Raw genomic sequence first — 16,147 nt, forward strand, 5'->3', positions numbered from 1 at the left:
TATGCTACTATCAAACCAATGTGCTAGCTAATGTCCATCCCAGCTATGCTACTATCAAACCAATGTGCTAGCTACTGTCCATCCCAACTATGCAACTATCAAACCAATATGCTAGCTACTGCCCATCCCAACTATGCTACTAACAAACCAATGTGCTAGCTACTGTCCTTCCCAACTATGCTACTATCAAAGCAATGTGCTAGCTACTGTCCATCCCAACTATGCTACTATCAAACCAATGTGCCAGCTACTGTACATCCCAACTATGCTACTATCAAACCAATGTGCTAGCTACTGTACATCCCAACTATGCTATCAAACCTATGTGCTAGCTACTGTACATCCCAACTATGCTACTATCAAACCAATGTGCCAGCTACTGTACATCCCAACTATGCTACTATCAAACCAATGTGCTAGCTACTGTACATCCCAACTATGCTATGAAACCAATGTACTAGCTACTGTACATTCCAACTATGCTACTATCAAACCAATGTGCTAGCTACATCCCAACTATGCTACTATCAAACCAATGTGCTAGCTACTGTACATCCCAACTATGCTATCAAACCAATGTGCTAGCTACTGTCCATCCAACTATGCTACTATCAAACCAATGTGCTAGCTACTGTCCATCCCAACTATGCTACTATCAAAGCAATGTGCTAGCTACTGTCCATCCCAACCATGCTACTATCAAACCAATGTGCTAGCTACTGTCCATCCCAACAATGCTACTATCAAACCAATGTGCTAGCTACTGCCCTACTAACACACGCAGGTTGCGCAAACGTTCTACATACGGCCACTATAGGTGACGAATCATCTGCGCCGCGTGCGGAAATTACGCGGCCATTTACGGAAACGCGAGATCTGCCGATTAGTAGACGCTACGTTAGAACGACACGTCATTCAGAAGTTGCGGCCGCGTGCAAAGAACGCACGTGATCACGTGGGCAGGAACCTCCGTTATAAACTCACTTGGCTCACACTAGATTTACAGGTATTTATATGACTTGGTCTGTACGTCTTTTTCGCACGGTGCAAATATGGTCACTTACTGACCACTGGCTATATTTAGCATTTGCAGTACCACTGGCTATATTTAGCATTTGCAGTACCACTGGCTATATTTAGCATTTACCAGTACAAAAACGAATTAATGCTATATGGGGATATAGCAGCAAGCATTATGATACAAACCAATATAAGACTGAACACCATTAACAGTTTAGAACATTTTATTACACAAAGTACATTAAAAGTATACATATTTACAAGGATGAGGTTTACGGTCTGTCACATTACGCATAGCCAGAAAAGCAAAAAAAAGCATGTACAAGCTCTGGCTAGCAACCCATTATCTGACAATTGCAAAAGTTCTAAAAACAAAAATGAAACAGTGCGCATTCTGTGGCAGGCAGACCGGGAACAGACCGTTGTATCCCACAAAAAAAAGGTTAAAATTTACAAAAACTATTTACAAAAAAGGCATCCATCCTGGCAGGCTGGAAAGGCAGGTTTAGGGAGACGGGCTGGGGGTCACCCACATCTGAATCGAGGGTCTGGGCAGAAGAGGTCATCCTCATCTGAATACTCCACTGTGGTCAGGGCTGGAGCTGCGGTCAGGGGCTGGGCTGGGGAGGTCAGCTGGGCTGGAGCAGATGCCTAAGGACATAATGAAATGGCTGTAAAAGCAAGTCGCATACGTTCATTGGAAGCGTGCCATGTCACTGGATACGAGAAAATTAACTGCCTGACATCACATACCTTTTTGAATCGAGCAGGGGCATGTTTCAGCATCTCCTGCAGCTGGGCAGACACCTCCGTCACAGTGGTGCTTGGCTTACAGGCCATAACTGCACCTTTTAACCAAAAAGGGAATGGTTTCAATGCACATGGCATGAAGCAAAGACAATGTATTATTTTGCGAAAATATGAACAATCCCTTACGTAATATGACATTGTAGAGGGTCATATTCTTCAGAGGCTTCTTCCCCCTCTTCCCATGGACGCTGTAGACACACCACACTCTGTGTATGGCAATGGCTGACAGCACCCGCCGGACCACATCTGGCAGATCTTTGCCGCCAATGGAACTCAGATATCGTGTCTGCAAAACATAAAGACAATCATTTACTTTTACATTTCCTTAACACTTCCCTGCAAAAATAAGGAACAAAGTTCTGCCCTGAAGTTACTCACCATCTTCCTTTGATGATCCTTGTCCTTCAGCTGCTCCTCCAAGACCAGCAGCTCCTCCTCCGTTTTAGCAGGGTGCAGGTCATCCAGTACTGCTCCCCGATAGCTGTCTGCAGACTCGCCGGACAGTCTCTGCTCCAGCCTCATCATTGTCTGTGCCATCTCCCTCAGACTCTGCATGACGCTGGAGAACTGCTGACACATCATCCTCTGGAAGTCTGGATATTAAACACAGATGTGGCTATAAGTAATTGTACGGTCCCATAATGGATATTCAGCTCAAAGTATATCCCTACATGCAGCATGAAGTAGTTCACAAAATTCAGCATACCAGCATCTGCAGAGCTTGATGGCAACACTGCTGGAGCTGTTGGTCTCACAGGCGATGGCATCAGAGAACTACCTGAAAACCAGAGGATAAAGGGATGAGCAGGAAACTATGGTTCTGGCGGCGTAGTGATTCTGGCATAAGGGGAAGAATCAACTCGACATGAGACATGTCAGACCCTGACCTGGTCTGGCCGGGGTGCTAATCGCTGATGCATGCTGCTCGTGCCTGGACGTCTGAAGGGCTGAAGGGCCTGGGCTCACAGCGCCTTGGCTCAAAGGACCCGGGCGATGAGTATCTACTGCCGAGTAGTGAGATGTGAGATGAGCGAATTAGTGAACTGAGTACATGAGTCTTCAGAAAGTCCTGAGTTAACTGTAAGTGTGCAAATATGCATAGACATTTCACCAACACAAACATGCATGGATACCTGCATTGATAACTGGCAGAGCAGGCCTTCCGGCTCTGGCACCTGGCATAGCTGGTCTGGTCTGAGTTCTGCCGACCGGCTGCCTGGGCACTGGAACATATAGTAGAGGTAAATTAGCTCAGATTAGTCAACTCAAGTAGTACTCTTTTGGGACTGTTGAATGCACTTTATTATATTACTGTACCTTCGTCACTGGAGTCATAGCGTGTGTTGCGTTGTCTCTTCCTTGTGTCTTGGGAGTTAATCCATTGATGACTGCTGCTCAAACACCTTCGCCAAGGCACTGGCTACTTCATAATGCTCTGTGTGTTCCTCAGCAGAGACAGAGGTTGTCATGGCTCCTCTTGATGTGCTTGTGGAGGTAGATCTGGGAGGTGTAGGAGAATGGGCACTCATGAAGTCGTGAGTCGTGACTTGAAGTCGTAACTTACAAGCTCAAAATCCTATCTGGAACGCGGCATCAGTCCTTACCCCAAGTGAAGGAGTTCAAGTGTCTGGGTCAAGTGTTCACGAGTTAGGAGACTATGCAGCAGGAGTTCTGCAATCGCTTTACTGCACTGTTGATGAAAAGAGAGCTAAGCCAAAATGCAAAGCTCTCGAACCTACTGGTCTATCTTTGTTCCTACTCTCACCTACAGTATGGTCATGAAGGATGGGTCTTGACTGAAAGAACAAGATCAAGGATACAAGCAGCTCATATGAGTTTTTTCAGGAGGGTGGCTGGTGTCTGCCTTAGAGATCGGGTGAGAAGTTCAGTCATCCATGAGAGACTCGGAGTAGAGCTGCTCCTTTGTGTCGAAAGGAGCCAGTTGAGGTGGTTCGGGCATCTAGTGAGGATGCCTCCTGGGCACCTCCCCAGTGAGGTGTTCCATTCATGTCCAGCTGGGAGGAGGCCGCGGGGTAGACCCTGGATCAGGTGGTGGGATTACATCTCCGCACTGGCCTGTGAGTGACAAAGATCCACCAGGCAGAGCTGGTTGATGTTTCTAGGGAAAGGGATGTCTGGGACCCCCTGCTAGAACCGCTGCCTCCACGACCCAGCCCCGGATAAGCGGATAATGATGGATAGCTGGGTGGTAATTGTTCATCATAGCAATGCTTGTGACGTCATATAGAGGGGGTGTTATTTAATGGTGATGTACTAGAGTCCGTTGTTTCAGAGGAGGGACAATGGATTATCTTGGACTTGAAGGTGGATAATCTTTAGTTTGTTATTTGCAGTGTTTATGGACCAAATAGGACAGTTCCAGCAAAATATGTGCTCTAAGCTCTCTTTAAAACTGACCTTAAAGAAAAGTACAAAGACCCTATTTCTATCATTGGAGGAGACTTCAGTGACGCTTCAGAGGATCAATGGCCTCCTAGATCTATGATAGATATATAAATACATACTGTAGATAGATAGATAGATAGATATGAACTTTAATGATTCCCATAGGAGGAATTTTCACATTTCAGCTGTAGAAAATTACAGTAAAAGGTTGGAAATACAGAATATACAGTAGCAATAAGCAAAAATAGAACAAGGAATATATATATATATATATATATAATACTGAGTTTCATGAAAATATGTCTGTCTGTTTTTGCGTGATCCTGCTAACTAACAGAATCACCCACGGAATCACACATGGCAGCGAAAACATAACTCTTCAGTCTCCGTCCAGCGTGAATAAACATGAACGCATGCACAAACAAACCTACAGGGGTCAATCTAATAGTCCACCCCCCCCCCCCCACAATCAAAATGGAAGATGGTTACAGTGATGAAAATGTGTCTGTCCAAACTTTTGGAGTGATAATCATGTAAAACCCCTGGCTGTGATGATCTTACACCATGCATCTGTGCTGTCAGCTCCCTCAAGACAGTTGTCATGTCCTCTGCTGGCCCTGTTTCTGTTACTGGTCTCTTTCATTTCTAGGGTACTTCTATCTGATCACATGACTAGTAGGCTACACCACAGCGTGCCTATGACTGCAGCACAACCCGTGGTATATCCCCCTCCCAGTCTGTGACTGACTGGCGCCTGGCCTGTCGTCTGCTCTACCACATAGTGGGCTTCCTGGTGCCCTCGGTCATCCTGCTCTTCTGCTACTCCTGCACCCTGCTGCAGAGACCAGTCTGGTGCTCCTCATAGCCCTAGGCTGCCTTCACGCCTGCCTCAACCCTCTGCTCTATCTCTGGCTGTGTGGAAACCTCTGGTGGGAGGTGCTGGGGAGGCTGAGAGGACCGACTGGGACTCAAACCCATCCGAGCCCGTCTCTGTAGGATTCAGGAGTGGCTGAGGAGGAGCACTTGCCTTAGCGGGGGTTTCTGTAAAACTAATCAATAGATGATGCTGGAGAGAGATATTAAAATGTTATCTGCTAGAATGAGATTAGACAATTGGCACTGTTCTCACAGCCTAATTCATGGTCCAAAGAGTATGATGACGTTTCTAAACTGGTGCTGATTGTATCGTAGGATTATATACTACATGTATAAAGCATCAGTCAGTGTTTTATATCAGTCAACAAATGAAGGACAGACACTGAGTAAAATTATGAAAATATGACTTCATTTCATATTACAAAATGAAACACATCCATGGTTCTTTTAGGTAGGAATGAAAAATATTGTACAAATGTGTTTTTAAAACAAGTTAAATCATAAAATGACATTTATAAAAAGTATACTATTCAAATGGAAAAAAGTACAGTATACTGTATGACATATTTTGGCACAGGTAAGTCGGTAAGTAAGTCTTCATTTTCTTCACCATGCTTTTTTTTTCATTTCTACAGAATGAATGAAATATAGCCATTTGCCTAATCCATCATAACACATAAAACCATAAAAAGGGAAAAAAGATCTAAAGGGAAAAAGGGACAATTCAGCTTTTATTACATTGTCAAAATCTTTTATTATAAATTCAAAAACTGCAACCAAGCTTTACATCTATTTGTTTGCCTGTCTGTGAAATAATGTGTCTATATTGTCTGTCTCTCCTCATCTCTATCTCCCTTGCCTCCTTTTCTCCCTCCCTATCTCAGATGGCGATGCTGTTGGACGTGTCTCCAGACTCTGAACACACTGAGCTCATCCTGCTCCTTGTAGCTTGTGGCTGGACCCCAGTCAGCTTGCAGCCCAGCGACCTCAGTATGTCCAGCAGGTGGAGCCGGAACTTCACCCCCACAAAGGCATACAGCACCGGTTTGAGGCTGCTGTGAAGGTAGCCCAGGGAGGAGGCGGCTGTGAGGGCTTTCGCCAGGCTGGTCCTGCTCTGGCAGGAGTCAGCCAGGGTGTTGTTTACGTGGAGAGTGTCCATGATGAGGGTGATGTTGTAGGGCGTCCAGCAGAGGAAGAAGAGCAGCACCAGGGCCAGGATGATCCTGATGGCCCTGTGCTTCTGGTGGCCCAGGGAGCTCTGCCGCAGCCGCAACAGGATGCTGTAGGAACAGAAGAGGAGGACGGCCGAGGGCACCAGGAAGCCCACTATGTGGTAGAGCAGGCGGGAGGCCAGGCGCCAGCTAGTCGCAGACTGGGAGAAGCCCAGGTAGTTTTGAATGCACTGCACTCTGTCCCGTCTGGTATCCTGCAGAGCCTCCAGGAAGATCCAGTCAGGGATGGAAAGAAAGAGAGAGAATAGCCAAACAGACAGGCAGCTGGCCTGAACCATCCAGGGTTTTTTGTTGGAGTACATCCGTGTAGCGTGGACGATGGACAGGTAGCAGTCGAGATTGATGAAGCCCAGCAGGTAGATCCCACAGTAGAAGTTCAGCTTGCGGGAGGAAAAGAGAGGAGGGAGACAGACAGAAAGAGAGGAGAGTTGGGGGAGATACTGTTAGAACAACTGTCAAAATAACATCTAGAAAACTGTGTGGCTGTGGCCTTCTCTTCCCCAGGCTTTACCGTGAACATTGCTCCAGCGATCTTGCAGAGGGGCGTCCCGAAGCTCCACCCCTGTTCCTGAGCAGCCTGAGCAGCCCAGAAGGGCAGGGTGAAGAGCAGCAGGCTGTCTGCCACGCCCAGGTGCAGGATGAAGGTGTCCGCCACACTCCAGCCCCTTCTCCACCTCTTCTGGACCAGAAACACCAGGACCAGCCCGTTTCCCAGCAGGCCCAGAACCAGCCCCAGGGTGTACAGCACAGGGAGGAGCACCGCGTCGAAGTGCATACCTTCGTCTAAGCTACACAGCTCTTTAAAGCCATCTAAGAATCAGAATCAGAATCAGCATTTATTTTTAGGTTTTTACACATACAGTACTAGGAATTTGTCGCTGTAGTTACCAGTGTCATTGTCAGTCCCATTTAAATAATAATCGTAGAAATAGTCTCCTAAGTCCTCAGCACGGAAGACGATTTTGCCAGATTCATTCATTGGGGATACCTGTATGTACAAGAAAGCACAAACACACACATAAGCATACGGCTCTTGACTATTACATTGTCTCCTAAAGTACTTAGTAAGTACGTAGTAAGTATATCTTAACTTTTTTTTATTTTTTATGTCTGGATTGTTAGTGGCCCATGTCGGGGATGATGCATTACATCTTAAATGGTGTTGAGAGACTTTAGACTTTAAGATGTAATATATCATCCCTGACATGGGCGGCAGCAGTGAGTAGGCTAAACAAAGCGGAGAGCGCCGATTCGCCGGTAGAAGAAGACAGTCGATGCGCTGTGGATATAAAACATTTAAGTGTACAAATTTGCCTTTTATTTGAAAGGTGGGGGACTACAAACTGTAGCGACTTAGGAGAAAAGGCTTTCATCTTTCCAACGATGTGTTTACTTTGGTGAGTAACGAAACGGTTTTGTCTGTAGACTCGGACGACCGGGCCGATGAAGCGCTTTCATAGGCAAATTGCATTGAGAGTAACAGGGCGTTATCTGTATAGATATCGCCCTGGACCAGGTCTACCTTATCTCCAGCCTGAAGCAGCACCAATTCTTCTGGTCGTGTGGCCCTAAACGTTTTATTTTCAATGTACTAAAGCGCACATTCAACAAATAATCTACACTATTCATTGTTGCACCTGAAAACACTTTTAATCTCTACAAAACTTTAGCTAGAAGCATTGGCTAACGTAGATCGACAATGACCCAGTAGTTCAACTTTGATAAATGTTGTTTTATTATTCCCTGGCTAAACCTGTTGCCAGGTAGATTTCGTAGGGGAAGAGACTTTTCTGCCCCTCCACCAAATAAAATCTGCGTGATATTTTTTCACATTACTCCCGACCACGCTCACATTGTCGCTATATCAACAGTAGGGGAGAACGCTTCGGTGCCCCTCTGCCGAGTCAGAGCAGTCTGTGACACACTCATACAAAGGGAATTACTGCAAAACAGCACTATACATAGTGTCAGTCAGGTTTATTATATTTATACATGCTATTTTCACCACTGAATCACTATTTTGTATTAATTATAAAATAGATTTTTCCAAAACACAGTTGTAGGCTAAGATGCATCTTGCACAACACCGCCACCTGGTGGGGCACTGCCCCACCTGCCCCTAATGTAAAATCGCCACTGTAATAGAACTGGATACAGCCACTCCATATCACAAATGAAGCCTATGGAGGTATAGATGAAGCCCTATTGAACCGCGCCATCTTGGCAAATTTGTAGTCATTTGACTATTTCCGGTGACTTTTGTACTTGCGCAGTTGTGCTTTTCTGGCCTAGGCGCGTCCACAAACAAGTTCACGAAATGTAGACGCACGTTCCCGGCTCTCCCCGCTTTGATTTAGCAATGAAAACCGGCTTGCATATTAACCTGTTTTTGTCAAATATATCCATTGGAGACATTATTTTATCCATTTTATCCATTTTATCCATTTTATCCATTTTATCCATTTTATCCAGGCATCATAGTTTTAACAGGTAAATTATAGCTGAACATGTTTTGTTTGCTAGTAGATGGTATTCATTCCGTTCGCGATAACGTTATTGCAACCAGGCTAAATTCCTCCAGGGAGCCAGTGACAGGCGAGTTGAAAAGCTTCCCTCCCCGCCAGCAGGAGCTTTGGCCGCTGCTACCGCATCTCGGATAACCCGCTGAGTTCGTTGCTGCTATTTCACACTCGCCCTTGATCAATCCCAATACCGATCCGTGGTAATAATGAATCAATCTTTCAGATCGGCAGTGCTGCATGCATTTTACAACATCATTGTTAGCTTTATTAACATAACCTACATTGATCTCTCTAACCTTAGGCTATCCATCTTCCACCAGTCGGCCATTCGATATAGAAGCTAGAAGCGGTCAATGCCAACGTTGACTGAAAACACCCAAACTTAACCATGTAGGCTAATTATTGTGGATTGTTGAATGGCAGTGTATGGTTTCATCTTTATGCCTACATATCAACTCCTTTCCATTGTATGTGAATAAATTCCTGTTATTCTAAAAAAGATCGTGTTTCTGTCCATTTCTTATAATTGCTGTCAAATGATCACTCCACTTTATCACCGTATCCCACTACCATTCCAACTATGCACCGGAACCCAACCTATATCTGAACGATTGATTCATTATTACCATGGATCGGTATTGGGATTGATCAAGGGCGAATGTGAAATAGCAGCCACAAACTCAGCGGGTTATCCGAGATGCGGTAGCAGCGGCCAAAGCTCCTGCTGGCGGGGAGTGAAGCTCTTCAACTCGCCTGTCACTGGCTCCCTGGAGGAATTTAGCCTGGCTGCAATAATGTTATCGCGAACGGAATGAATACCATCTACTAGCAAACAAAACATGTTCAGCTATAATTAACCTGTTAAAACTAAGATGCCTGGATAAAAAATAATGTCTCCAATGGATATATTTGACAAAAACAAGTTAATATGCAAGCCGGTTTTCATTTCATTGCATTTCACGTAAACGTGAACTTGTTCGTGGACGCGCGTAGGACAGAAAAGCACAACTGCGCAAGTACAAAAGTCACCGGAAATAGCCAAATGACTACAAATTTAGCCAAGATGGCGCGGTTCAATAGGGTTTCACTTTAGATTTCGAATCCTGGGGGCCTGGGACGGGCCCATAAACCACAAGCGCGAGTAGGTTCTGCAACTTCAGCTTCTGCGAGTCAGGCGCAGCGCTGCCTGATGGATTGTGCGACCGTCTTTTTGGCTGGCTGAACTAACACTAGCTTGTGTTAATGTTCCTCCAGCCACCTAAAAAGTGCCAATCAAAATAACAGATAAAGCATTATTTAGGCATGTTTATAGACTAGCTTACCTTTTTAACAAATTCTACAGCTGCTGTTATAATGGTAACCTACATCTGATTAAAATATGTCTATAAACCATATGACTTATTAAGTGATCCCATCCAGTTACATGTAATGAATTTCATTTTAAGCTCTATGACTTTACCAGCCTTATGAGATAAGTTAGGCCATCTTTATAGGCCTACTATTCAGTTAATAGGTTTTTTTAGGCAGAGGCAGGGATTGTGGTAGGAGAGGACAGGACTGTGGCACAGGCACAGAGTGGAGGCACAGGTGAGAGAGAAGAGAGAGAGGTTGTTGAGAGGAGCGCAAGAGAGGAGAGAGGAGAAGGAAGGGGACAGAGAGGAACAAGGGAGGAAGAAGGGCGGTCTCCGATCCCCCGCTTTAGTTTTGAAATCGGACTCTTTTTTTCACACACCACCACACCAAGAGATCAGTTCCACAGGAAACACTGAGGACTTAAGCAGTTTGTGAGGCTTTAGAAGACTTTTATTTTGAAATGCCACATCAGAATCTCGTAAAATTAGACAGGTCAGATCCAGAGGGGGTCTACTACCACTGTGTAGCATAGAACCCGTGGCATCTTGGGTAGTTTTCTTTTAATCCTGATTTAATCCTGATTTAAGCAGTTTTTGAGACTTTAGAAGACCTTTATTTTGAAATGCCACATCAAGAATCTCGTGAAACTCCACGAGTCAGACCCAGAGGGGGTCTACTACCACTGTGTATCATAGAACCCGTAGCATCTTGGGTAGTTTTCTTTTAATCTGATTTAATCCTGATTTAAGCAGTTTGTGAGACCTTAGAAGGCTTTTATTTTGCAATGCCACATCAGAATCTCATGAAACTCCACAGGTCAGACCCAGAGGGGGTCTACTACCACTGTGTAGCATAGAACCCGTGGCATCTTGGGTAGTTTTCTTTTAATCCTAAATTTAATCCTGATTTAATCCTGATTTGAACCGTTTTTTTAAGGTGGACCGGATAATTTCAAACGGGTTCTGAGAAACGGGTTCTAACTTCAGCGTCGTATTTCCCGGCCTGAATTATTTCCCCAGTCCGCCCCCGAGTAGCCTGTCTAGGCTAGCCCCCCTCCTTTTTTGTTTAATTCAAAACTGCGAATTTCGCTGTTAAAACACATTTATGCACACACAGACATACACCAATGTTTGCCATGTCTCTCCTATGATGTTATTAGCCTCTCTTACTCTGAAAATGTAATTTAATGTTATTTATTGCTCTATAAATGTTCTTAGCCGGTAGACATACTCCAGGAGCTTGCTCGATCGCCTCGTTGAGAGGGGTCAGGGAAGAATTTTTACAGCTCACTTATCTGGCCCCCGGGTGATTACTGTTTTTTTGCTTCCCTCTGAAATATGTAGGGGTGGGATGTCTGCCCACCTCCCTTGTTCTCTGTAAAGCGCATTGTGTTGCCTCTGGGTATGAAATGCGCTATATAAATAAAGCTTTGATTGATTGATTGAAATATCTTTCAGACTTTTTGGTTTTGTTGTACTCCTTTTGTGGCCTAATTTGTCCCCTTTCAGATAGCCTATAGGTCTTCTGCCCAAACAATTGCATTAATGGGAGACATAGGGGATATGATAAAACAATGTAGGCTATTTTGTTCTAAACACTGCAGTGTTTCTAGTATCTCGAAGACTAAATCATTTTTGAGGACTAGAATGCTCATACACCACTGAGATCGGCGGAGTCGAATGGGCAGATACATGTTTTGCTGATCTGGGCGCAAGTATGCTGTATTAAATATCTGGACAAACCTGTTTATATAAAACTGATTATCCAGAAGCTGCATGGTAGGATCAGAAGGGTACTTACGAATGACTGATATCCAGACAGTCTTTCCAACAGCAGACCACCAAAACTAGATTGATCTCGGGCGAGGCGACTACTTTTTTCACTGCGATTTTCCACTGCTCAAGTTGGTTTCATATTGGACATTCAACAGACATTATTCACATTCCGGGGCGTGCTGGGACTAATGGCGCGTTCCAGGCAACCCGTAACTCGTGTTTTTCCGACCTCCTACACGTGAAAATGCTCTGGAATGGCAGTCAAACCCGTAACTTCCCACCCGGCAACTAGGAGTACATCGATCTGTACGAGTTCACGGGTGGGAAGTTACGGGTTTGACTGCCGTTCCAGAGCATTTTCACGTGTAGGAGGTCGGAAAAACACGAGTTACGGGTTGCCTGGAACGCGCCATAAAAAACAGCCCTGGAGCAGGCACGGCGCCAGGATTTCAGTTTTGGGTGGGCCAGGTGCATGGGCTTTAAATTCCAAACTAGATCAGTTTTAACTTAATAAAAAGACTGACTGATATACTGGCATATTACCTGTGCTTTATACCGAATTTGGTTGCATGATATTACTTAAACGTTTGATTGCATTTTATAACGTTTCAGTGCATAGGACGGACCTACCCGCGGTCGCTCTCCATGGTTTTGACCAAAGACGAGCGCTCTGCAATCTTCATTACGCAATATGCACCTCAGGCGCAGCTCTCCATTTAGTACAGGCCTGTAAAAGCGGCCACATTGACCAAGTTAAAGCAACAAATCTAGTCTTTCCCACCCAGCTAGCAGATCATCAGTGGGTAGCCAGCGGCCCGCTGACGACCAACTCGGCGGCCCTACGGCGGGAGCCGCTACGGCGTGATCAGTGGCTACCGAGCGGCTCGTCGGCGGGCCACTGGCGCTGCTAGCGGTCCTCTGTCGGTTCGTTGGTGGCGTGGCTCACACTGCACCCCTCCCCACACACTGCATGCTAATGCGCCTTATACATTGCTATGCTAATGCATGAAATATTGCTAATAATGCATGCAATAAATGAGAACAGATGTGTGAACTTTTATTTATTTAAAGTAGCACATCAATATAACACAGATTAATGCAATACTCGTAAGGAGACGGTAGGCTAATACCCGTAAAAGGAGACAGGTACAGTAAAGAACATTTTCAAAAGCAGCATAACAAACATGCAGTACATAGTTAAAAAACAATCAGCATACATATAGTACACTATGAACAGCATATGAAACAATATGGAGATGGACACTAGACATATGGTAGGCTATATAAATACTCTAGACAGATGGCATATACACAACTCTATTTACATAAGGTACATTCATACACCATATAGATGCCATGTACAGTAACAATCAATAGTTTGGACACCTTCTCATCCAGTTGAATGCAAAGGTGTCCAATCTTTTGACTGGTACTGTAACTGTACACAACTGTGCACACAACTCAGGTGTACAGTAGTCTGATGGCCTGGGGTGAATAAAAATAGAGTAGAATAAAAGCAGAATAACCTGGGGGGTTGTTTGTAGCCTCAGGAGACCATGCTGATCTTGCAAGCTCACATTCTGTTTCTCTCCAAACATCAGTCTGGACAAGCTTGATAGAAATGCATTTGTGCGCGAACAGAATTAAGTCAGAGCAATTTTGTGCAAAAGGCTTTTGTAGCCAGGATTAAATTAAAAAGCGGTGGATAAAAACCTGAAAGTTAGTCAGCGTATTAGTGACTATTCATCCGGCACAAAGGGTCTTCAGGGTCAATGTCACCTCTTAGTCCTTTAAGCATTGTGTCCGTCTCCCATCACGGTCTGAAGTCCCTTTCAAATAGGGTCTGACTAGAGTCTGTAGCTCCTCTTCAGTCACCGCCTTCAAGTTGGAATTTCTTCTAATGACTCCTAGAATGATAAAGAATGAATCAGTTTTATTGGCCATGGTAGTTTTTACACATACTAGGAATTTATTTACTTTGGTCAATGGTGCGTAACACTGACGGAGACTGTTCTTCCGGCTGCCAGCCTGGAGGACTAACACTCACCAGTCGTTCTCCAAGGTCTTAGTCTCCAGCTGGCCGGCTCTCAAACTATGTGAGCTCATTCTGATGGGACAGGGGAGCCACAAGGTCCTCAGGTGGGGCCAGATCCGTTGAGGGGCCAGTCATCGCGTTGTGCACTCTTGACAACTGTGCCTTTAGGCCCCTCCTCCCTCACCTCCACAATGCATTTAACTACATACTCCAACGATGGGCCCCCAAGACGTCACGGACGATCTAAAACGCAGAATTCAAAATAAATTTTACTTTGTACATGGCTGAAAGAATTGGTCTTTGATAAGTATATATAATTTTAAAAATGTGAACAGGTCAGAAAAAACAAACACCAACCATAAGAACTGCATCACATGCTGTGGTTTGTGGACGATAAGGTGGGTGGTCTAAAATAAGATGAAAAATAATATTAAGATAAAGTCTAGACCTGCCTTGGTCCATGGTTTGAAAGACTGATCTAAATACTGATCTAAATACGTACATACAATGATGTTGAGTGGTCATGTGCAGACACATATGGACAGTAACAGTGATAGATGGGGAAAAACGGATGGATTTAGAACAGTCAAACAAAACAAAACACATTGCTAATAGGATTTAATTGAACATGGGATATGGAACTCTGATTTCTCTCTCTCTCTCTCTCACACACACACACACACACACACACACACACACGCAGAGGGAGGGGGGGCGTTACCTGAGCTGGCTGTATAGAGCAGTGATCTCCCATGTCCTGTTCTGGCTTGCTCCTTCAGTTCTCTCTGCAGATTCCTCCTCTGAGCGTTGGAGCGCGAGTTCACCTCCTCCAGCTGCCGCAGACTGAGAGGGGTGGAGAACCAGGAAGAGAGGGAGCAATAGAAATATAGAAAGATTAAGACCAGTAACCCTCCCTACCCCCAAACAGATGCCAGAATTAGGATTAGGATGATTTCCGCCTGCATCAGCACCTCCTTGAGTTTTTTTTCCAGTTTCTGGCACCTTCCAAAGCCAGTTTGGAGGTGCCAGAGCCCATAGGCTGCCTGGGCTGAAGGGAGAGACGGGACAACCAAGTGAAAAAAACAGAAATACTGCACACAGAAGAGACATGGATAGGACTGTCCAGTCTGTGATAGACCTCAGCAGTTTTGTCATCCACCGCAGAAACAGAATCTAATAAGATGGCTAATTATAGCAATAATAGCTTAGCTAGCTAGTAGTGCCAACTGCCTACCTAGCACAGCCTCAACATTGACCAAATGAACATGGTAACGTTCGCAGACGTTGCCAGAGCATTTGGGACAGCTATCTATTCTGTTCTCTCCCAAAATGTCCGTCACGGCTTGCAAGGCTAGGCTGCTTGAGTTTCTGACTAGCTAACTAGTTCACTTCTAATTGTAGTCGCAACTTCGGCAACGCGGGCATCAATCGTTTGGTATATTTCAAACTTAGTGGCTTGTAGGTCAGACCGGAGTAAGTTTATAGCCTGAAGGATATTAGCATCATCTGGCTGGCCAGCGCTTACATCGGCTGGTTGTTGAACTAGCCCACGCATGGGGGAACCGTCAGGAGAGTCAGGCGCAGACGAGGCCGTTTCATTTTTGTTCTTTCTGCCTTTCGACATCGTGTCCCGACACAAAAGTTGAATCAAAGTACACTTTAGTCACTAACATGAGCTTAGAGTATACTAAATTCGGTTAAATGTTTGTGAAGTATAATTTTAAAGAACGATTTGCGGGAGCTAGTCGGGAATACGTCCTACATAGCTCAGCCGGAAGTTCCCAATTTGAGAGTACTTCAGATTGCATGGAATAAATGTAGGCATATTGTACACTAATGTAGGCATATTGTACAGGTCAGACCCCGAAGGGGTCTACTACCCCTGTGTAGCATAGAACATGTGGCATCTTTGGTAGTTTTCTTTTAATCTGATTTAATCCTGATTTAAGCAGTTGTTGATACTTTAGAAGGCTTTTATTTTGAAATGCCACATCAGAATCTCGTGAAACTCCACAGGTCAGACCTAGAAGGGGTCTACTACCACTGTGTAGCATAGAACCCATGGCATCTTGGGTAGTTTTCTTTTATTCTTGATTTAATCCTGATTTAAGCCGTTTT

The 16,147-nt window shown here is 44.8% G+C and overlaps 1 protein-coding gene across 1 annotated transcript; it reads right to left on the reverse strand.

Annotated features, from left to right (window-relative positions):
* Nucleotides 1–5,992: 5,992 nt before the first annotated feature.
* Nucleotides 5,993–15,653, reverse strand: LOC311314365 (C-X-C chemokine receptor type 3-like; the record flags this gene model as incomplete). Its single annotated transcript, XM_084444702.1, has 5 exons — nucleotides 5,993–6,724; nucleotides 6,856–7,154; nucleotides 14,751–14,872; nucleotides 15,001–15,077; nucleotides 15,555–15,653. The coding sequence occupies 5 exons, from the start codon at nucleotides 15,651–15,653 to the stop codon at nucleotides 5,993–5,995; spliced, it is 1,329 nt and encodes a 442-aa protein (XP_084300828.1).
* Nucleotides 15,654–16,147: the final 494 nt, after the last annotated feature.

The sequence above is a fragment of the Borostomias antarcticus genome, assembly GCF_949987555.1.
Source record: "Borostomias antarcticus genome assembly, chromosome: 10".
NCBI lineage: Eukaryota > Metazoa > Chordata > Actinopteri > Stomiiformes > Stomiidae > Borostomias > Borostomias antarcticus.